The sequence below is a fragment of the Anabrus simplex genome, chromosome 6 (assembly GCF_040414725.1).
Source record: "Anabrus simplex isolate iqAnaSimp1 chromosome 6, ASM4041472v1, whole genome shotgun sequence".
NCBI classification, from domain to species: domain Eukaryota; kingdom Metazoa; phylum Arthropoda; class Insecta; order Orthoptera; family Tettigoniidae; genus Anabrus; species Anabrus simplex.
Genome location: NC_090270.1, coordinates 41,305,773 through 41,329,419, shown reverse-complemented (window position 1 = coordinate 41,329,419; position 23,647 = coordinate 41,305,773). Strand labels below are relative to the sequence as shown.

At 39.7% G+C, this 23,647-nt stretch overlaps 1 protein-coding gene across 3 annotated transcripts in view; it reads left to right on the top strand.

Moving 5' to 3' along the window:
* The window catches only part of LOC136876078 (caspase-1), a 60,247-nt gene that overhangs the window by 15,801 nt on the left and 20,799 nt on the right, over positions 1 to 23,647 (top strand). The window contains exons 2-6 of one of the 3 annotated variants that reach the window (XM_067149717.2): positions 1,860 to 1,942; positions 4,361 to 4,590; positions 11,025 to 11,180; positions 14,677 to 14,810; positions 22,160 to 22,301. In XM_067149717.2, coding sequence (XP_067005818.2) covers positions 1,890 to 1,942; positions 4,361 to 4,590; positions 11,025 to 11,180; positions 14,677 to 14,810; positions 22,160 to 22,301 — 715 coding nt within the window. In that variant the 5' untranslated portion in view covers positions 1,860 to 1,889. Of the gene's footprint in view, positions 1 to 1,859; positions 1,943 to 4,360; positions 4,591 to 11,024; positions 11,207 to 14,676; positions 14,811 to 22,159; positions 22,302 to 23,647 lie in introns of all 3 variants that reach the window. The other 2 variants (XM_067149718.2, XM_067149719.2) reach the window with 2 other exon arrangements.

The window sequence follows — 23,647 nt, the reverse complement described above, 5'->3', positions numbered from 1 at the left end:
TGGCAGGGTAGGGGAGGTGGTGGCATACAGTATCTAAACACTAGACTGCGTGACAAAAGGCTGGATTAATTTCCAAACCTCTCAGCAGTGCTCAGCAGGGCATACGATGTTATTGTTGTTGATGGTGGTTCGTACGTCGGATGGGGACGTAAAGCTTTAAGCAGACCGCTTTGTGTTATTCGATAGGAGCAGGCTACGTGCCGACACCGGGTTTCATTCCCTCTCTACCTCATTATCATCATCCCACATCAAGATGTGCAGGTCGCCCATGGGTGTCAAATAGAAAGACCTGCACCAGGCGAGGCAAACATGTCCTCAGGCACTTGTGGCACTAAAAGCCATACGATAAATAAATAAAATGGGTATTTTCGAACACTGAATGTAGTAAAATTTTGAATCTGGAACTCAAACTGTGAAAAAAAAAATTCACAACCTTGCCACAGAAAACTGTATGTGATAGGAGATATTTCACTTCAAATTCAAACTGAGGACATTAGAGTTAGTAAAAGTGACATACTTTCACTTCATGGTATGAAAAATGTTAACATTTTGTTGTACAGTGTTATTCCATCAAACTTTCAGCAGTTTTATGATTTTTGAGGAAAACTACAATCTTGAACTTAGTAGCTAATCAGAAAAGTGGCAAAAATCCTTCGACAGACCTACAGATAGACATAAAGCGTAATGGATTTTATGCAGGGTGTCCCAGGAGGAACGGGCATTATTCAGGGATATGACAGGGGCGATCATTTGAAACAAAAATCTTCGTATGGACATGCACCCTATTCCAAATGGTTTTCAAGACAGAACACATTTAATGTACATTTGTTTTTGGGCTAGTGGTGCACACGTAAGTTATGTGTCTTACCTATCCAACCTCTCTGACATTTTGAAATGGGTACAAGTTTTCTGCTTGTAATGTTTGCCATGTATGTGTTCGTGTGCTGGTAGTAGGACTACGCTGCACCATTTCAACAATGTGTTGCTGTTCCTGCACAGGTTGTTGAACTACACGCTCAGAAGAAAATGGGAACTTGGAAGAATATGTGTTTCACGGAATGTGGCGAAAACTCGGGTAAACACTCTACAATCAGTAATTCAACGTGTCGAAATGCGCCAACGGTATTCCTCGACGGCAGCAAGAGCACTAGCATCGCAGTAGCCGTAAACATATACCATACCAGCATATTCTACATTAGTATAGATTGTGGCATTCTAACCAGCGTGTGTACAAACACAGTTAACCGGTACACGCTCAATCTCTTGCACTACTTCACTCACAGCACACCATGGTCAACTGCGCGTTCAGTGGGTAGTTTAATGGCAAACAGACACCCCGAGCAAAAGGTTGAAAGCACTGGGGTAGGTTGTGCTAGAATAAAAGTCAAGAGGTTGGGTAGGTAAGACATATGTGCACACCATTAGCCCCCCACCAAGAAAGTACATTAAATGTGTTCTATCTGAGAAACCATTCGGAATAGGGCATATGTCCAAATTAAGTTTTTTGCTTCAAATGATCATTCCTGTCATATACCTGAATGTTGACCATTCCTTTTGGGACACTCCCTTACAGATAGATATAGAGAAAGTGGAAAACTGTGAATGGTCACACGAAAAGAATCCTGACTCTGATCACTATTTTGAGTTTTTACAAATATATTTAGTATTTATAACAATGTATCCTATTTATTACATGCTTAGTTCATAAAAATAGTACATTACATTTAACTCTGACAGTAATGCTATACAAAACATATGGGAAATCTCTTCAGGTTCCTTTTTATGTGTCCACACACAATTTATGCTTGATGTTTGGAATTGATTCATTTTTTAAGAATTGTTATTTTAATCTTTTTCAGCTTTTTGGAATTCTGACCTTTGATTGGAAAATGGACTCAGGGTTGTCCATAAACCATCATGATGCCGTTATCTCCAGCGAGAAGTAAGTTATACTGCTATATTATCTGTAAATATTGTGACATTCCAGTGGACTTTTTTGCTGAGATAAATTCATTTTCTTTTTTGATAAAATATTTTTACAATAGTAGCAGTATTTTAAATTTATAATGATGATTAGGGCCAAGGATCCTACCAGATGGAAGGCGATGGTACAAACCCAACAGTGAGCTCAACCAGCATCAAGAAAACCTCATAGATGCTATCAAAAGAAAACATCTGACTTACTATGGACGCCTACACAGAATGGATCCTAACAGATTATCCCATAAGATCTTCAAGGTTGCTAACAAAGGCAAAGCTACTGGATTCCCCTGGACCAAGCAAGTGGACAAAGATCTTGCAGAGCTTAATATTGATCAAGGCACCATAACTGACAGGAATGCATACTGTTTAATGGTCAAAACTAAACCTTTCCTAACATCCCTTTCATCATCTAGCCACAAAGGAGTCGGGAATTACTTAGAGAAGCGCAGAAAAGAATTCAGCGAGAAATTGAAGGAATACTGGGCCAACAGGAAGGCTCAAGAGGCCGCTAAGAACACAATCCAGTACGCTAAAAGGGGCAGAAGACGACAAAAACACAGCTAGAACAAAAGAACCGTTGTCCGCAGATGGTCTAAATGCAAAGAAGAAGATTAGCGCTGGATTTTTATGCAGTATCAAAGTGCAAAATGTGTACATATATCAATTATCAGTGAATGCACTATATTTACAAAAATGTTTGTATACTCCTTTAATTATGATTTATGATTATGATATGAGACAGTAAAATTGTTTTAAATACCTATATATTTTTCTGACAGAGTCATCGTTTCTTCTTTAGATAAATTATACAGTCTACGGCTTTCTAATTTTGATAGTATTAAATAATCAGATTAAAGGCATAATCAAAATACTTCAAAATATTTTAAAATAATACGAAAGTGGATCAAATATAAATGGAAATTTGAATGTACCACTGCTGTTAGTAATAATTCTGAGGCGGGGCTTTGCGAGGATATTGCTGTGGGTGTCTGGAGAAGGGATTTGCGTGCACGAACGACGGTGGAGAGCTGGGCTGCTTCAGTACGCCATGAGTGAGCAAGAGGTGCACACGTCCGTTGCACAATGCTTCATTATCCAATTTCTCACAAAAGAGGGCACCAAACCTTCTGAAATTTTGAGATGGCTCCACGCACAGTTTGGGGAAGAAACACTTTCGCAGAGTCGAGGGTATGAGTGGTCTAAAAAAATTGGGACAGGAAGAGAAGCTGTGGAAAATGAACCTTGTGAAAGGAGACAACGTGACAAGCATCACTGCAGACATTGTTGCCATTTGTGACATTATTGGTGAAGATCGGCAAATAAAAATTTTGCAAGTTGTTTTAGCCGTTGGAATAAGTTACAGAAGTGTTCAAACCATCGTCCAAGATGAACTCCATTTCAGAAAATTGTCTTCCAGGTGGGTTCCTTGTCTCCTCAACCAGGAACAAAAACCTTATGCCAGGAAGTTTGTCAGAGACTCCTGCGTCGTTACGAGGAGGAAGGAGAGGATTTCTTGCATCGTATTTTGACTAGTGATGAAACTTGGGTGCATCATTACACCCCAGAGTCAAAGCAAGCAAGCTTGGAGTGGCAGCGAAGAGACAAAGTAGGTCCTGTCAAGGCCAAAACATGCCCATCTGCTGGAAAGGTGCTTGCAACCGTTTTCTGGGGTTCTGTGGGCATTTTGCTGGTGGATTTTCTTCACGAACAAAGGACAATTAATGCACCCTATTACTGTCACCTTTTGGATGGAGCAAAAGCTGCGTATCACAACAAGCGACGCCGGCAACACATCTGAAACGTCATTCTTCTCCATGACAATGCAAGGCTGCATACTGCCGCTTTAACACGTGAAAAACTGGAGGAAATTCACTGGACATCTTTGGAACACCCTCCGTACAGTCCATATTTATCGCCCTGCAACTACCATTTGTTTGGACTACTCAAACAAAACCTAGGAGGATAGCAGTTTAGTTATTATTGTGATCACAATTCAATACGGATCAAAACCAGAAGTTGATACCTTATGAGATAGTGGATTCGAATCCAACTGTCAGTAGCCCTGAAGATGGTTTTCCTCGGTTTCCCTTTTTTCACACCAGGCAAATGCTGGGACTGTACCTTAATTAAGGCCACAGCTGCTTCCTTCCAACTTCTAGCTCTTTCCTATCTCATCATCGCCAAAAGCCCTATCTGTGTCAGAACGTAAAGCCAATTGTAAAAGGGAAAAATGAAAAATTTAATATTGTCATTATTTATAATAGATTTGATAAGCTGTGTCTCTGGTAACTAGTATTTTACAATAAATGTTTTCTCTCTAGTATTTTAAATGTGATTGGTGGTGATACTTATAATGTATTATAATCTTTTACTCCAGGTCTATTGTGTATGCTGCTATGCCTGTTGGAAAGGATGCCACTACATACAATATGAAACATCAAAACAGAGGCCAGGCTTTGATTTTCATTAATGTTGACAGCAAGTTGGAAGAAACTGCAGCAATTGATGTTAAGAACTTTGAGATGATGTGTACAGCATTTGGAATTTTGGTTAGAAAACCCTACAAATTTAAGGAACGAATGGATATTAACCGAATTTTTGATGCTTGTAAGTTTATATGGTAATCCTGATTTTTTGTAGATTGCCTACCTACTAACTGTAACAAAATTAATTACTCAGACTTCTATGGATGATAGAAGATATGAAAACAAACAAGAAACAAATGCAGTTTGGACGTTGTATTGCAAGGCCGTACCCAGAAATGTTTTTCGGAGGTTTTTATGACTTAGAGGTGGGGGGTGGCGCTTCCGAAAACAAAAACTATAGTAACATTTTTAAAACGTTCAAATAGGTTTACAGAAAGAAAAGTTTGAAATAGTTTTAGAGCAGCACCTTTTACAACTCAATGGGTGAAGTTGAAAGGTAAATTCATAGCGGTCAGAACACGTGCATGCAGTGCGAAACAGAGATTTCTGTCATTTGTGTAAAAATGGAGTAACAATATGTTTCACTGTAAATATTACAAATATTTAGAGGTTTATTTCATTTTTAAAAAATTTTGTAAGTGCTTGATAACATGAAAATATGTTTACTGAAATTGATTTTTATGGTGCAAAATGTATTAAGAACATAAAAAACTAACAATCCATTCATCTTACCAAAATTAAAATTTCCAATTATGCTTTCAGTAAATCTACTAACTATATTAACTCTTCGTGGCCGGCAACATATATATGTCCCGTTGGAAAATTGCGGGTTTATGAGCCGAGGAGATACCCAAATATGCTCAGAGATGGCACGAGCTGTTCTCTCAACTCTTCCAGTGAGGGAAATCCCTGCAGTATCTAGCTGAGTTTGTTCTCCTGTTTGTGGGAGTTACATAATACATACGTTGGGTGATGCAGTTTTCTCATGTGCGTACTTCTTACGTATATTAGCAGTTTTCTGGTAAAATGGCATCGCGAAAATGGATCAGTGATACGGACATAGTGTCAATATTGGATGATACAGTCGAAGAAGTGTCTGATTTTAGTGAATGTGAGTCCGAGGACGAAAATTCTTTCTCCAGCTTCTCTGAGTGCAACAACGACACAAATGACGCTGACACACATAGCGACAAAGTGGACGACTGGATGGACATGAGTAATAGCAACCCTGGGCCAACAAATATTATTCCCGTTCATAATATTGATCAAGGGCTAATATTACCATCACACTTTGATACTGATATGCCCCCTGTAGAATATTTTCATCTATTTTTTTAATGACGAAATATTTGATGATATTTTCAGTGAAACTAAATTACATGGGAACAAAAAGAACATACAGACAACACTGACCACAAGAAAAAAAGCAGAATGAGAAATTGGCATCACCCAACATTGCGTGACATAGAGGCATTTATTGGTGTTATCATCAGCATGGGGCTTCACCCCTTGCCATATATCAAAGACTATTTTTCAATGGCCTGGGTTAACAAAATGCAATTTTTTAGTGATGTTTTCTCCTGGGATGAGCTTTTTACTTATTTTCTGGAATCTGCATTTGCTCATGGGGAAGGAAATATGCCTCTGAAAAAGGGTTAACACATACAGAGTGTTCTAGAGAAAATTAGGAAAAAATGTATGTTATTTTATCAACCAGGTTCTGACATTTCTGTGGATGAAAATACAATTAGTTTCAAAGGACGAGTTTCATTCAAGATTTATAACCCGAACAAACCTACAAAATTTGGGTTGAAGGTTTTTGCTCTTTCTGACTGTACCAACAGTTACCCATATAATGTCATTCCTTAAATGGGAAAATCTGACCTTGAAAACACAGGTCTTTTGAAGACAACTCAGGTTGTGAAAAGTCTGTGCTCATCCCTCATAAAAAAATGTCAATATTCCACCCTGAGGTTACCATATCTGTACTGACCGTTATTACACCTCACCAGAGCTAGCTAACGAACTACGAGGAATGGGTATGGTCACAACTGGTACTGTTATGCCCTCCCGATGAAGCATGCCAGATAAGCTCAAATCTGGCAATGTAAAGAAAATGAAAAGGGGGGATATAATCAGCTGCTGGAAGAATGAAATGCTGGCCCTTGCGTGGAAAGATAAGCACGTAGTTACCATGCTAAGTACCTGTCACAAGGGTGACAAAATTGCAGTCACGGAAGTTGCCTCTAAATATCCCAACCAGCCACCTGTCTCCAAGCCTGATGTACTAGACTACACTAAAAATGTGGGTGGGGTTGACAGAACTGACCGCTATATTGCAGCATACCAATTCATGAGATGGTCACATAAGTGGTAGAGAAAGATGTTCTTTTGGCTACTTGAAGTACGTATAGTCAATTCATTCTTGCTATACACTATGGTGCAAAAACAACGTGGTAAAATCCCCATGAATCATAAGAAGTTCAGGAGGTGTTTGGTGGAGTCCCTAGTAGAGGAAAGCAGAAAGTAAACTTCAGGTGGTCTCTCCAATGAGAGACTAAACGGAATACCACATTTCATAGACTGAAGCGGTATCAAGTCCCTCACTTGTGTTGTGTGTAGGGCTCAAGATCAACGCAACTGCACTGTATATTTTTATGAAACCTGCACTTCAAAGCCTTATCTACATCCAGATAAGTGCTTCAAGGTATACCACACACAACATGAGTTTTGAGGATCCATCACCTTGACACTTACATATTCAGGGTATTATTTGTGTACAGCATAGGTTCAACTGCTATGACTTTCTTCTCACTTTCACTTTTAGATGAACAAAGACAAAAAATTAAACCAAAATATCATTAAAAGTAGTTTTTTGTACATATATTTCATAATAGCGGACTACAGTGTCCTTCAAGTTAACCACTGTCACATTATAAAGTGGAGTGTGCCTTATGCCGTTCTTCCAGTGAAAAAAATGATTTTACGATATTTATTTTGCCTTCAAACCACTTCAAATTTGGATTTCCACTCCTAAACAAGGTATGTGGTATATTAGGCATATTTTCATGGTTTTAGTAAATTTCCCAAAATTTTGCATGCATTTTTATTTTTTTTATTTTCTTTGCCACCTGCTGCACGCGAAGGGTTAATACAGAATAGAGAAGGATGGCACATATTTTATAGGTTTAATGTTTTATTTTGGAAATGCTTTTTTAAATAACATTTCTAATTTATTGAAGGTTGTTTCAAAACTTGTGTATGCTGTTTAAATTTGTCAAGTTCACTTTTATTTCAGAGGGGGGTTTGAACCTCCAATCACCCCCCCCCCCCCTTCCCCAGCCTGGGTACGGCCTTGTTGTATTGGTTATAGAAATCACATATCAGGATTTTCCTCATTTTGACGTCAAACCTTCACTCTGTAGAACAGTGTCCACAAACTGTAATGTTGGAGATCCCATGTGACGTAAGAGCGCAGAGTGGGACGAAGGGACTGCCTCTCTTTGTAGTAGACACATGCCGAGCTGTACATAGCGGTGTTAGTAGTGGTTGTGGCTGTTGTGTTCATCCACATTCCAAAGCACCTCTCCATGACAAATATTTCTACAGTTTCCATAAGTAAGAGGAGAATCGTCTGATGCAACAGTGAATTGTTACATTCCTTTTTGTAACTGTTATTAAATTTTCAGACAAAAACATCTTTTCAATTCTATTCTGGAATGTTTTCTCAAAGTAGAATATTGTACTTCTGTGTAATTCATATTTATGTTTCTTGTAGAATGCAGGATTTTAAATTTCTTTATTGTACAGTGCTGTTCTGTTTTACTAATTCCTTCATACTTTTAGTAATGCCTAAAAGTGTGATATCCAAGCTTATAAGTGATTTACTGGATTTTTGGTTGTCTAAAAATAGCCAACTGTTGTGTTTTGTATATCTGTGTAAAGTTACAAGCATTCTTTGAATTAAAGATTAAGTGTGTTGTATGTCCTGATATGCTCTCTGGGTCGGTAATGACCCACCCTAGAAAACCACTTTGTCGTAAAAAGCAATAGTTAAAATCTCCAATATTAAATTGATTCACAGTACATTAAGGCAATAATACCAAATTTTTAAAAACAGACTCCAAAAGTGTAATTATAGGCATACAGGGTGTATCAGAACTACAGCAAAAAAAAAAAAAAAAAATCAGGGATGCTTTTTGTGTTATTTTAAGAATGATGGTGCAATCGGATTGGCAGGGAAAAATTAGGGTATTTTTTTAACAAACACTGTTGTGAAATTTCACAGCTACGTGTTGTTCACTTAAACTTGGCATCATAAAAAACAAAACAGCGCTAGCAAAAACAATCACTGTACATGAACAGAACAAGCCAGGTCGACAACACAGGCGGCACTGAACTGGCAATGAGTTGCACTATACACGCCTAGTGGCAGAAATGGGTGCTACAAAAGCTTTGCCCACGGCAATGTTATTACGGTAATTTTGGGTACCCCTTTGTGTGTGTCTTCTTCATCATCGTTTCATCCTAATCACGATGTGCAGGTCGCCTACGGACATCAAAGACCTGCACCTGGTGAGCCAAACATGTTGTCGGACACTTCCGGTACTGAAAGCCATACGCTATTTCCATCTTCTCTTTCTGCGGGGTTTGCGTAGTAGTCAAAACAAACTGTACACTGCCTACTGGGGCTGGGAAGCGGCTATGTGAAACGAACAAGAAACTTGTGCATGCGCACCATTTCCCACTTCCCCTCCCTTCCCTCCGTTCATGCACAGCAACAGACAGCGGCTGGTTCTCTGGTATGGCAAATGCGCCAAGTTCACGTACCTGGAAGTAACAAAGTAACCTCATTTTCTCCGCCAATCCGCTTGCACCATCGTTCTTAACAGAACACGATGAGCATCCCTGATTTAAAAGCATCATCCAGAATTTTATGCTAAAATTGAGGACACAAATGCATTCACAGTTCAGGTAAAAAAGACTTTTATGTCTTTCCTGTAAAATTTGCTATTTTGGACTGATGTTGTTTATGCACCTATCAATTAAATTAAGAAAAAAATTTAATCAGAAAAGGTGGAGTTTCCGTATATGCAAACAATGAACTGATTCAGATTATTACAGAAGCAGCAGCAGCTTTTCTGATTAAATTTTTTTCTTAATTTAATTGATAGGTGCATAAACAATATCAGTCCAAAATAGTAAATTTTACAGGAAAGACATAACACCGTATTTTCATAAGTAAAAGTTCTGGTTACATCTTTATGGTCGTGTGATGCAAGATGCTGTTGCTGCTGCTGTCTTATGAATGGCATTTTTGACTTTGCTAGTTTTCATGTTGATCCCATATAGCAGTTTTATATTTCCATGTGTAGTACGTAGAAAATACACGGTCTCTCATATCAACTAAGACCATCGAAGTGGTGTTTTTACTCTCTGGTACGTAAGCTGCAGTGTGGAAGGTATGCGCATAGTTCTTGACCTTGCAAGCATCAGTCCCCAGTCTGAAACCCAGCTGTTAACATGATGAGGCAGTTATCATTGCAACACCGTATTTTCATAAGTAAAAGTTCTGGTTACATCTTTATGGCCGTGTGATGCAAGATGAATAATTCCCCCCCCCCTCTCCCCACTTTCTTTTTTAGAGGTGACAGTAAATGCAGAAAGGTACCAAGATGACATTTTGATGCCATTCTTCCATCAGTTAATGGAAGAAGAAAAATTGCATAGGTGGTTTCAACAAGATTCAGCCCCTGCTCATACAGCAGAAGATTCCCTTCTTAAAATGTCGGAAGTGTTTGGAGACAGAGTGATCAGTGCTGGTCTGTTTCCCCATTGTTCTCCAGATCTAACAGTGTGTGGTTTTTACTTATGAGTAAACTGAAAGAAAAAGTGTATCGAACAAAATTCGTTGCCGTTCAGGCAGAAGTGACTAAGTCCATTTTTTAGTGAATTTGAGTTAAATGCACTACTGAGGTAAAGAAAACACGTTCTACACGATGACGTGGTTGTTATTTTAATGGAATGAACCATTTTGGGGGTACGGGTACCCTACCCTTTAATATGAAGTCCATTCTTGAAGATTGACGTCCAGGCAAAAGTGACTAAGTGGACTTAATCACTTAATATGTAACATAGTAGAAGGCATTGCAAAAAGAACTAGCCCAAAAGGTACGATACCCTTGCAGTAATATAGAATCATAAATCACTGATTTCTTAAAACCCATTCATCTCAAAACTATATTTTTGGACTTAGTAACTTCTGCCAGAACGCCGACGAAATGCTCACACATTGAAGGAAAGGAAAGATTACAAATGAAATCAGAAACATTACAGTGGTAGAACTCACTTGTGTCAGCCAGAATGTGGTTACCAGATACACCGCCTGTATAATCCAGGAAGGATGACACTTCCAGTATCTTTCATAAGGTAGGATTTCATATAAGATTGTATACACGTTTAAAGCACGGCGGCCGCGCTCGACGTAACTTTGGCTGAGGCAGCTGCCGTAGCACAGAGTACAAACACCATGTGTTTAGTCTGAGTTTATATGAGAGACTCTGTAGTCTTTAGTATTATTGAAATAAACTTTATTGTTTCATTTCTGCATTACAGTTGCTAAGGAGGACCACAAAGGAGAAGACTGTGTATTAGTGTTTTTTATCACTTGTGAAGAGAGACTGGCCTCCATAGAGAGTAAGCATAGTCCATACCGGTATGAAGGTTATATACTCCCTCAACTTTTTCCTGATGAATGTCCCACCCTGGCAGGTAAACCAAAATTAATATTCTTCCAGGTAAGACATACTGATGAACTGTACCATACATCATCATTATAGACTGTTACACCTTTCACAGAGATGCCAACTAGTACAATTTTTTTGTAGTATTTACAGTATCTACTACGGCAATTATTACAAATGTCACAAATTTGAAATAGTGTTTAAAAATTCTCTACTTGTCCTTCAAACATAAATTTGACTCGCTGGAGCTCCAGTTACATGGAACTTGCCTCATGAATACGGCCTGGGTTCGTATGTAATTACACATTTCATTCCTTTACTTGCAGACGACTGAAAATCAAAAATGTCGGTGAAATGTGGTTTCATTTTATATATTCTCAGTAATATTACATATTATGTGAAGAATGTAACATTTTTGTACATGTCTAGGCAATTATTTATAAAAGTTAAAAATTGTGTCAGCTTGTTTAATTTTCAGACTACTGTACAGTAAAATAATTGGCAAATTTCATCTCATAGAGATAATATCTCATTTGCTAAACTTGGCTTTAAAATTCCTTTAAAATTGGGATTTTACAACAGCACAAATCCTTTCTCAGAATCTGGGATGGCCTTTCATTGGTCAGAGTTTCTAACAAACTCCATGCAGTCTTGAAACAGAGCTAGGTTATTCATGCTCTGTATCTGTTAGCAAGAACATTTGTGGTGAACAAGAAGAACCCCTGGAAGATATTTCACCCAGCTAGTATTATCTTTTGAAATAAGGACCGGCAACTTCCTGTGATGCAGAACGGTCCTTCTCAGTCTACAAAAGAATTTTATCAGATCAGCACCAAAACATCACAATGGAAAAACTACTTGGTGACCCACTGCGCATCACGATAAAAAGTTACCGTGCTTTTGTGTTACTTAATAGGGGTTTAAAGATAGATTCTGTATTAACTGTATTTAGTAACATTTATTTGTTTCATTTTGATGACATGAACAAAACAAAAACAAACAAACCCCATGGCACAACATCCCCAAAGGGCCATGGCGTACCAAGCTACCACTGCTCAGCCCGAAGGCCTGCAGATTGCGGGGTGTTGTGTGGTCAGCACAACGGATCCCCTCGGCCATAATTCTTGGCTTTCTAGACCGGTTTTGATGACATGAATGCAGCAGGAAATTAGCTACAACAATACATTGTGTAATATGCTGTGCTATTTACACTGCGTAAGATTATTTTTAAATATTTGAAGTATTTTCATTATGGTCATTATGGTCATGGACAAAATTGTGAAGGAAACAAAGAAGCCTATGGATAAAGAGATGAAGATACTGCTATTTGCAGATGATGTTGTGCTCTGGGGAAAGAACAGCAAAGAAATGCAACAACAACTAGATGTACTGAACGAAAAATTTGAGAAGTATGGCATGAAAATCAATAGAGATAAAAGCAAGACTATGGTGATGTCAAGTGGGGAAAATCAAGGAAAGTGCACTGTGAAAATTGGCAGTCAGAGTCTGGAAATTGTGGACAGCTTTAAATACCTAGGAAGTGAATTAATGCAAAATACTAGAGTGGACATGGAGATTAGCAGGAGGGTACAGCAGGGTAATGCATTCTACCAAAGTGTAAGAAAACTTGTTTGGAGCAAAGAAGTACCAAGGAAAATTAAAGAGACAATGCACAAAATGTGCTATGTACCCATACTGACTTATGCAGCTGAGACTTGGACTTTGAGTAGCAGGCAGAATTCAAGCCTGTGAGATGAAATTCTTAATAAGTACGGTAGGAAAGACAAGGAAAGACAGTGAGAAATGATGATGTTAGTAAGGAAGTTGGGATAGGAAAAGTAAATGAGAGAATTGAAAAGAATGAACTACGGTGGTTTGGACATGTAAAGAGGATGGAGGAGAATATAGCAAGAGGAGCATGGTGGATTAAATGAGTGAAAATCAGCATAAGAAGACTAATTTTAGACTGGGGCAAGATCATGGAAGAGAAATGGTGGAAGGCAAGAGGAAGATGGAGAAGTGCCATAAATACCCCAACCCGGCAGGAGCTGGATAAGGGGAAATGATGATGATTTGAAGTATTTTGATTATGCCTTTCATTTTATTATTGAATACTGTCAAAATTAGAAAAGAGTAGACTATATGAATTATCTACAGCAACAATGATGACTCTCTCATAAAGTGTGGAGGTGTTTAAAACAATGTTATTGTGTCATATCGTAAGCATAAAAGGAATATTCGAGGTAAATTTATTGCATTAATACTTTATTAATATTTAATGACATGTTTCACATACGTACAAACTCAAGCCGTGTTTATGACACTGTTGCCTTAACTTGGAGGCCTTTTGCTGCTCGGCATTGGCAATTTTGGACTTTTTGGAATTCTGACAAGTCACTGTATCCTGTTGATGCATTTTTAATTTTGAAGTCCTTTCTTATACATATGTTACGGTACTTCCAGGAAGAGGCTTGTGACTCAGATGATCTGGGATCTCCCACCTGGCTTGTGGGGTGGGGCCGGCCTTTCCATGTCTTGTTCTTGTCGGCTAGTTTACCTACGAGTTTCTTGGAGATTCAATGGGAATGTTCTGCCTCTAGTCACCTTGCGAAAATTCTGGCTCAGATCACTCGAGCTATAAAAAGGGAGGCTAGCTGTGGACAGTCAGTCAGTGTTGGGCTCGGAGTCAGTGTCGGACTCGGAGTGATGGTTGGACTCCGCGGTGGAGCTAGAGTTGGTGTTGAGCTTCGTGATTGGTGGAGTCAGTGTGTTGGGGTTCAGTGGCTGGCCTGAGGGCGACAGAGGTGTTGGCTGTCGTTAGTGTCCAACCGAGGTCTGAACCAGGAGCTGCTGTTGTCTCAGAGAGACCAGTGAGTGGGTGGGCTGGAGACGATGGAAAGGAAGACTGTACTGTGCGTTTGTATATTTCTGTGGACTGAGGCTCCCCGTGAGTCAGCGAGGGAAGCACGCTATCGCGAGTGTGAAGGTAAATGGACCTGTGTTAACATTCGCTGTTGTGAGTATAGTCCTGCTGTTTAATACTGTTGAGCTGTTTAGTTGTTCACTGCATGTGACTGTGTGAAGTACTGGACTGTCTATGGAGTCGAGCCAAAGAAAAATTAATTGTGTGTTGAGTGGCCAGTAGCCCTATGTTCAGATTTAGCTGTCTACACACAGCTGCTCTATGAGGTGACTGGACTTGGGGAAGTGAAAGTAAGGATTAAGCGTCCGCAGGTATAACCACAGGCTGGACAGCCTACGGTGGAGAGAGAGAGAGCGAGAGAGAGAGAGAGAGAGAGAGAGAGAGAGAGAGAGAGAGAGAGAGAGAGAGAGAGAGAGTGTGTGTGTGTGTGTGCGCGCGCGCGCATTTATTGGGTCATCCTGAAATAAATTGGAGTAATGCAACAGACATAATTTTATTTGTAATAGCATGTTGCAACATATTGGGAAATAAAATTTTTCTTTGTACTTCATTTTTTCAAATGTTCACTCTTATTAGATTCTGTTTGACTGTATTCTTGTAGGACTCACAACTTTCTACCACTTTGGAGTTCAGAGCCACACAATGATTTCAGTAACTCAAGATGGCGGTGCTACAGCACCACCCAGTGACGTTATACTGAGGTCAGACACAATAGTCCCTCCTCTTTACAACAAGGTGAGTTGTCTAGAAATTATTTCACTCTTAAAACTTACATGTGTTTGTAACACTCAAAGGCCCAAGTGCATAAATGGATGCATGCAAAAACAGACTGACCATCATTTTCTTAAATTGGAGAAAAAAGAGACTTTCTCACTGATGAAGAAACTACATTGTTGGAGGATAAATTAACATACTTTTTGTTTCATCTGAAAGAAGTAGCTTTATTGGTATACAACTTTAACCATTTTATTGATAATCATAACGGGGCGGGGGGCAGCAAATTATGTTTAGATGCAGCCACTCAATCTTAATGATAAACATTTATTAAAGCCAATGGCTATAAACAAAATACATACAGTAATTAATACTGAGTGCAAATTGCATATCGTGCATGAATGATGTGCCTGTATCACCTTAGTCACTACAGAAGTGAGTAAGACAGATTAGTCTCTTTTGACACCATAGCGCATGGTACCGACCACACCGTCTTCTGCACAGTTCACATCCACAAGCAGCTTCATCTGGGATGTGAAAAGTCTTCTTCCTGCAAACACAGTATCGGAATCCGTGTACTGTGAATCTCGTCATCGTACGTCGCAGATCATTGTCTGCACCTTTCCATTCTGAAGAAGTCATTGCTTCTGTCTCATAAAATTCTAAACGTATCTCATTTCTCTTGCTCTGCAGCTCTTTTAACAACGTCTTTTATCCCTCTGTAGATGGAAGAAGAATTTTAGTTGTTCTATGAAGAAAGTCTCCCCGACGAGCTCATATGTTAGCCTGGATGGGTGAATTTAGACACACACAGTAGTCTTTTGAGATATGATGCTTTTGATCTGCTCGATCTCCTTAAGAATCAATCAATCAATCAATCAATCAATCAATCAATCAATCAATCAATCAATCAATCAATCAATCAATCAATCAATCAATCAATCAATACTGATCTGCATTTAGGGCAGTCGCCCAGGTGGTAGATTCCCTACCTGTTGTTTTCCTAGCCTTTTCCTAAATGATTTCAAAGAAATTGGGAATTTATTGAACATCTCCCTTGGTAAGTTATTCCAATCCCTAACTCCCCTTCCTATAAATGAATATTTGCCCCAGTTTGTCCTCTTGAATTCCAACTTTATCTTCATATTGTGATCTTTCTTATTTTTATAAACGCCACTCAAACTCATTCGTCTGCTAATGTCATTCCACGCCATCTCTCCGCTGACAGCTTGGAACATACCACTTAGTCAAGCAGCTCTCCTTCTTTCTCTCAATTCCTCCCAGCCCAAACTTTGCAACATTTTTGTAACGCTACTCTTTTTGTCGGAAATCACCCAGCACAAATCAAGCTGCTTTTCTTTGGATTTTTTCTAGTTCTTGAATCAGGTAATCCTGGTGAGGGTCCCATACACTGGAACCATACTCTAGTTGTGGTCTTACCAGAGACTTATGTGCCCTCTCCTTTACATCCTTACTACAACCCCTAAAAACCCTCATAACCGTGTGCAGAGATCTGTACCCTTTATTTACAATCCCATTTATGTGATTACCCCAATGAAGATCTTTCCATATATTAACACCTAGATACTTACAATGATCCCCAAAAGGAACTTTCACCCCCTCAACGCAGTAATTAAAACTGACAGGACTTTTCCTATTTGTGAAACTCACAACCTGACTTTTAACCCCGTTTATCAACATACCATTGCCTGCTGTCCATCTCACAACATTATCGAGGTCACGTTGCAGTTGCTCACAATCTTGTAACTTATTTATGACTCTATAGAGAATAACATCATCCGCAAAAAGCCTTACCTCTGATTCCACTCCTTTACTCATATTTATATATATAAGAAAACATAAAGGTCCGATAATACTGCCTTGAGGAATTCCCCTCTTAATTATTACAGGATCAGATAAAGCTTCACCTACTCTAATTCTCTGAGATCTATTTTCTAGAAATATAGCAACCCATTCAGTCTCTCATTTGTCTAGTCCAATTGCACTCATTTTTGCCAGTAGTCTCCCATGACCCCCCCTATCAAATGCTTTGGACAGGTCAATCGCGATACAGTCCATTTGACCTCCTGAATCCAAGATATCTGCTATATCTTGCTGGAATCCTACAAGTTGAGCTTCAGTGGAATAACCTTTCCTAAAACCGAACTGCCTTCTATCGGACCAGTTATTAATTTCACAAACATGTCTAATATAATCAGAAAGAATGCCTTCCCGAAGCTTACATACAATGCATGTCAAACTGGCCTGTAATTTTCAGCTTTATGTGTATCACCCTTTCCTTTATACACAGGGGCTACTATAGAAACTCTCCATTTATCTGGTATAGCTGCTCTGACCAAACAATAATCAAATAGGTACTTCAGATATGGTACTATATCCCAACCCATTGTCTTTAGTATATCCCCAGAAATCTTATCAGGGGGATTTGTTTTGGTGAGGCCCATCCATATCAGGTCTATACAATATGTCGTTATAGGCATTATCTTTGTATTGGAAATCTTCATGGCAGTAGATTCAGAGAGTCTATGCAGGAGTCGAATATCCTTGATGGCCAATAAAGCTGCCATTATTCTACAGTGAGGTTCTCTCACTGGTTGGCCGGAATGCGCCCCCAGCTTATCTCCCTCCCATTGACTCATCACTCCCCGCTCCGCGGCATAACAACAAGGACATCACTTCGCTCATTTTATCCTTGCATGACATGAGATAAGAATTAAAATTAAGAAAATAAGCTCGTACCTTATGCCAGGAGATGTTGGAAATGTTCTCCTCCATCCACACATTTCTGGCATCATCTTAGGAAACTGATTCACACCTTGTATGGTTTCAATTTTAACATTTCCTGAGCCTGGCATGCTGAGCTCTTTGAAACACCGGCATCTTGTCTGAGTCGTCTTAGGGATTTTGTAGACGTATGCTCCTTTTTCCTCCTTAAGTACACTTTTTTAAGACTTCACTTCTTGTGATATAGATGTTGATTTCCATAGGAAACCTGAAATATTTGTCCCGAATGAGTAAATTTATAATACCAGTGTAAATGGTCCGTTATTGGACATCATAAATTTTCCAGCTAACTCATTCCTGGTTGCCAGCGTTTCGGCCCCGTGTGCTAAGTCGGGCTCATCAGTTGGTACCTAGCACACCCACCAAGACGCGTGGCTAGTGCATACCGTGGAGGCCACTGCATAGGCTACTTGGAGCCACTGGCAGTGCCAATGCACTATGAGAGACTTTGTGTCATTACCAAAAACTGATACCTGCTTGGCCATCAGATGATGTAGATGTTGACTCCCATAGGGAACCTGAAATATTTGTCCCGAATGAGCCAATAAAGCTGCTGTTATTCTACAGCGAGTTTCTCTCGTTGCTTGGTTGGCAGGTGCCTCCCATTGACTCATCACTCCCCGCTCCGCGGCTTAGCAACAAGGACAGCACTTTGCTCACTCTATCCTTGCACGACATGAGATAATAATTAAAATTAAGAAAATAAGAATTTAAGAAATAAGCTCGTACCTTATGCCAGGAGATGTTGGAAATGTTCTCCTCCATCCACACATTTCTGGCCAGATAAGCTGGGCATGCCTGCCGGCCTACCAATGAGAGAAACTCACTGTATTTCTGACGTGTTTGGTGAAGGCAGTTCCAGTTGTCTGTAGTGTTATTCTGAGGTAGTTAAATTCCTTAGCCATTTTAACTGATTCTTGGTTTGGTGCGAGAGATATACATCATGCAAGCACTCAATACTGCATGACGTCACAAACGTGTATGGCACTCCGCAGCAACTGAGTCATAAGCCCCAGTGTTCCATGCTTATGAACAAGCAGTAGGACACTAGAAGCTTAAAACCCAGGTTGAGGTGCTGGCCTTCTGACTCTAACTTGGCAGATTCGATCCTGGCTTGTCCGGTGTTATTTGAAGGTGCTGAAATACGTCAGCCTCGTGTCAGTAGATTTACTGGCATGAACTCCTGCGAGACAAAATTCTGGCACCTCAGCGTCTCCGAAAACCGAAAAAGTAGTTAGTGGGGCGTAAAGTCAATAACACTGTTAGAAATTCAAAATACTCTGTTATGTCTTGTTCATGATAATAACACTAAAATAGTTTAATTTTGCAGTTAACTTTTACCCGTCTGATGTTATTACTGTTAATTTTTTCACATTAATTTTTTAATGTAGTATTTCCTGCCTGGCTACTCATTCCTACTACCCGGCTGACAAAAATTTCTGGGGGAAACATGGTGTACCCCAATGGTAACGACGGAACCTCCATCTTAGACAGATGTGCCAAACTCAACGCAGCATACCAACTGTTTCAAAACCATTACAACAAGAAGTGCATTTCGAAGAATGCCAAAATATGCCATTATAAAACTATTGTCAGATCCCAGTTCTTATATGCTGCGGAGACCTTACTAATGAACAAGAAAGGCACCATGGATGACCTGGAAAAAGTTGAAAGATGTAAAATTCATGGGCCAAGAGTACTCCTGGATGGAACCTACCGACTGAAAGCTAACTATGAACAGTACCAACAGTTGGAAACGGCTAACATTAGCATGCAACGTAGGCAGCTGAAGTTTTACGAGCACCTTCTTAGAATGTACAACAGCAGGTTTACGAAGATCTTCTCACTCATCAAAAGCTTCAAGACTGAAAGCATGCAGCTCAATGAAGTAAAAAAATACTTAACTTCCGCTGGGATTTCTGATACTGATGTCTCAGCGCCTTAAATTTTGTGAAATGGCAAACTCACGGTATCCTCTACCAAAAATTGTTAAATCTCACAAACCTCTTTCATGGGAAAGAAAGGAAAAACTAATAGCAGGCCTCAAGAGATATTGGGAATGAAAACGAGCATCCAAAAAGAACGAGTTATAAGCGCTCCCTAGTGGTCTTAAATCACTAACAATAAGTTATGTCAGTAGGGAAAAAACCTAAAAGATTGATTGCCAGGCAGGGAACAGGGGGATTGTTTCAAGTATTTAGGATATTTATACTTCCATGATAACAGGATAATGACTGACATGGAATCAAAATGTAGGGAAACCTAATATCTTATTCATAAGTTGGAAGTGACAGACATGAAGTAGTGAGAGTGGTAGCTGGAACAGAAGGTGGGGAAATGTAGTACTGTAGGAGAGTGAGATGAAGTCTCAATGGATGAACCAGTGGGGTTAGGAGGGGCAAATGGAGGATAGGTTACCTAGGAGAATAGTGGACTTGTGCATGGAGGGTAAGAGAAGTAGAGGGAGACCAAGGTGACAGAGGTTAACTCTTAGATGGCAGAATTTAATATATCATATTCCATAACAGGTTGTCTGCAAGAGGAATTTAATATATTCAATGGTCAGAGATCCTGTGTTACCGGCCCACGTAATGCTAATAAAACTTCAAGAGATGGCAGTAAACAACAGTTGTAGGTCTGCCTGAAAGGGAAATCCTCGAATGGTATTGCATTATCTCCCTGCAAGCTTTTTACAAGCTGCGAGCTGTGTTCAGTCAAGCGTGTGTCGTGAGTTTTGAGACTGACACTTTGCAATTTATAGAGTTATTTTGTGACAAGTTTAGTAAGAACAGAGTCAGTGAGCAAGAGATTGCTTCAATTTTAAACAACATGGATGTAGATGAAAGTGATTTTTCATTTGAAGAGTCTGAAGATGGAAATTCACGTAGTGAGTCTTCCCAGTGCAAGAGCTACTCAAGTGTCAAGTGTCAAGTGTCCCGGAGAATGGAACAGCTGATGAATAGAGTGACGTGAGTAATTTATACCCAGGACACTCAAGTACCATTCTGATATATAATATTAATCAAGTACAGAGGCTGGTAGTATTCTACTACTAAAATGTATTATCTAGTTACTAGTCTACACATTAACACACAGGCATACCAAACTCACAACTTATACTCATAGTAGACGTCACACAATTATACAGTTCGCTCTCTCTCTTATTTCTCACTGTTCATTCACTCAAATTTAACAGACTCTTGTCACTAACTCTACAGTCTCACACAGTTACTTCATTGCCACTGTCTCAGTACACTGTTCGCAGCTGCACATGACAGTCTCGTAGTTCAGGATGAAGTTCGCTGTTCACACTCAGGTAGAACTCTGTTGACAGCTCCATGCTGAAATCTGCTATTCTCCTCCACGCTGTACCAGAACACTCGAAGTTCTCTTCCAACAGCTGGCCCAAGAGACACAGCTCACGATAACAGGCATACAGAACGAGTCCTCGGTTTGAAACTGGATGCTCCACGGACTGCCCCACTCTACTCAGGCTGTCACTCACACTCAGCCACTAACTGGCAACTTAACTGTTACAGTGGCTCACAACTGCCGATCTCACACGAGCTCGACTCATACTTATGGAACTCCCTTGACTGTAGCACCCTCTGCTCTCCCTCACTCACTGGCTGAGCTCACTCTGAACTCATCGCTTCTCACTGAGTTCACACACTGAAGTGAACTCTGCAGGTCGCTCCTGCCTTATATACACCTGGGCCAACGTTCGAAATACTTGATTACTCAAATCCATTAGAAATCTCCAGATATGGAAGGGTCTTGGCCCGTGGCCTAGTGATTTCTGCACCCCTTGAACCCTCAGTGAATGCACTTAGAGCGACTTCTGACCAATGAACACCGGCCCTTTCCTACGGCCTGGTGCCATCACACGACTTAACGTGCACTGGCCCTGCCCCATCGGAGGTTGAAATGGCTGTCATGGAGGCCATGCGTGCTGCAATGTTTTGACATGGCAACTGAGCCTACAGAGTAATTTCCACTATTTTTTATACCAAAATTTTTGACATACTTCACCAGGAAACAGTAATTGAGGTAAACAAACAGAAACAACAGGCAACTAGGAGGTATAGAATCTTCTCCAACACTATCTGATATAAGGGCTTTGATTGGCATAATCATTAATAATTTATTTGTGGAATGACTTATGCTTTTTATGCGCTAAATGCCGCCACAAAAAGAATTCAATAATATCCTATGCACTTTTGCGATGGAGCCCATCTAATATTCAAGGTGAGTCATTAATATTATGTACATATGTATGTTCGTAGCTAGTGTTTGATAATTTTGGATGAGTTTTAATTTGCCATATTTTCGGTCCGCGTGCAGACATAAAACGCTTCCTCGTGTAATGATAAGAAATGTGGAATTAAATGAGTCCACAGAGCTCATTACAAATATTGGATTGTGGAGGCATATAATTAATTCATAGAGGCATGCAGATGAACACTCAAAGGTATAACAGTCTGTAACGAAGATGTATGTATATATGTATGTATGTTTGTATGTACGTATGATAAATTATGAACAAAGTGGTCTTTTCATTTTAGGTTTATTGTAAAAATACTGCACGTCCTACAGAAGCTAAAGATATCGGTGAGCCAAAATATGAAAACCAAGACGGTAACGTTAACACTTCATATAAGATTCCAGTACCAACGGACTTTCTGATTGTCTACAATACATCCCCAGGTTAGTTCAGACTTGTCTACTGCAGAACACTACTGTGTCTTGATTTGCTCTAAGAATCCCCAACATCCTCCTCACCCTAGTCTTATCTCCAAGGGAATGACCAGCTGGACAATGGCTTCCAACTGCAGTATGAAGCACAACAGTTCTTATTTTACCATCTCGCCCTTATGTTACTTATCTACATACACCTGCTTCCACATATCTCATGGATGTAGTTCCTCTTGTTGAAGGTCTTACGGCGATGATTGGATAGGAAATGGCCAGGAGTTGGAAGGAAGCGGCCATGTCCTTAGGTAAGGTACAGCCCCAGCACACGGCCAACTTGCTCGGTATCTGTATGTTATTGGGAACCATGTTGATCCATTCATGTCAACAGGACAATGCACCGTGCCACTCTGCCAGGATTGTTAAGGATTGGTTCATGAAACATGATGTTAAATTTACTTTAATGCCGTGGCCCTCAGATACTCGTATACGAACCCAATTTGGTTCGACTTGAAGAAGCAGGGTGGGCAAATCTTTAGGAAAAGGGGAAAAAACAAAAACCTATAACAATATGGGCCTGGAAATGCATAATAATGGACTTATCCATTACTGTTACAGATAGTCTTAATTGCTGGAATTCAATCCAAGATATTTCTTAAATTTGTTACATGTGTAGCTATGTCACAGATAAATTGAATACCTGAATATGTCTTTAAAACCCACTAATGAATCGTACAGTTCCAGTCATTAGGTAGTGTTTGAAGTTTTAACGCATGCTTCCGAGTAGATTAGCTTCGGCTAACAGTGACCACACCTTTACAGCTGTGGAGGGGCTGGTTCCACTGTCGGCTGTGCTGAGAATGGTTTTCCTTTTGTAGGCTTGAGCTTTGGGCACTTGTGATAATAAGACAAATCGATTAAATTTTATGGAAATAGATTATTTTATCTGAGACTGCAGAAGATCTCGAGAAATTGCTGAATGGTTTGGCCGAAGTCTTGGGTAAGGAGTACAAGATGAAAGTCCAAAACATAAGTAATGGAGTGCAGTCGAACGAAGGCAGGTGACGCAGGTAATATTAGATTAGGAAATGAAGTCTTAAAAGAAGTAGATGAATATTGTTACTTGGGTAGTAAAATAACTAATGATGGCAGAAGTAAGGAGGACATAAAATGCAGACTACCACATGCAAGGAAGGCCTTTCTTAAGAAAAGTAATTTGCTCACTTTGAGCATTGATATAGGAATTAGAAAGATGTTTCTGAAGACTTCCATCTGGAGCGTGGCATTGTATGGAAGTGAAACATGGACGATAACTAGCTGAGAAAGAAAGAGAATAGAAGCTTTTGAAACATGGTGGTACA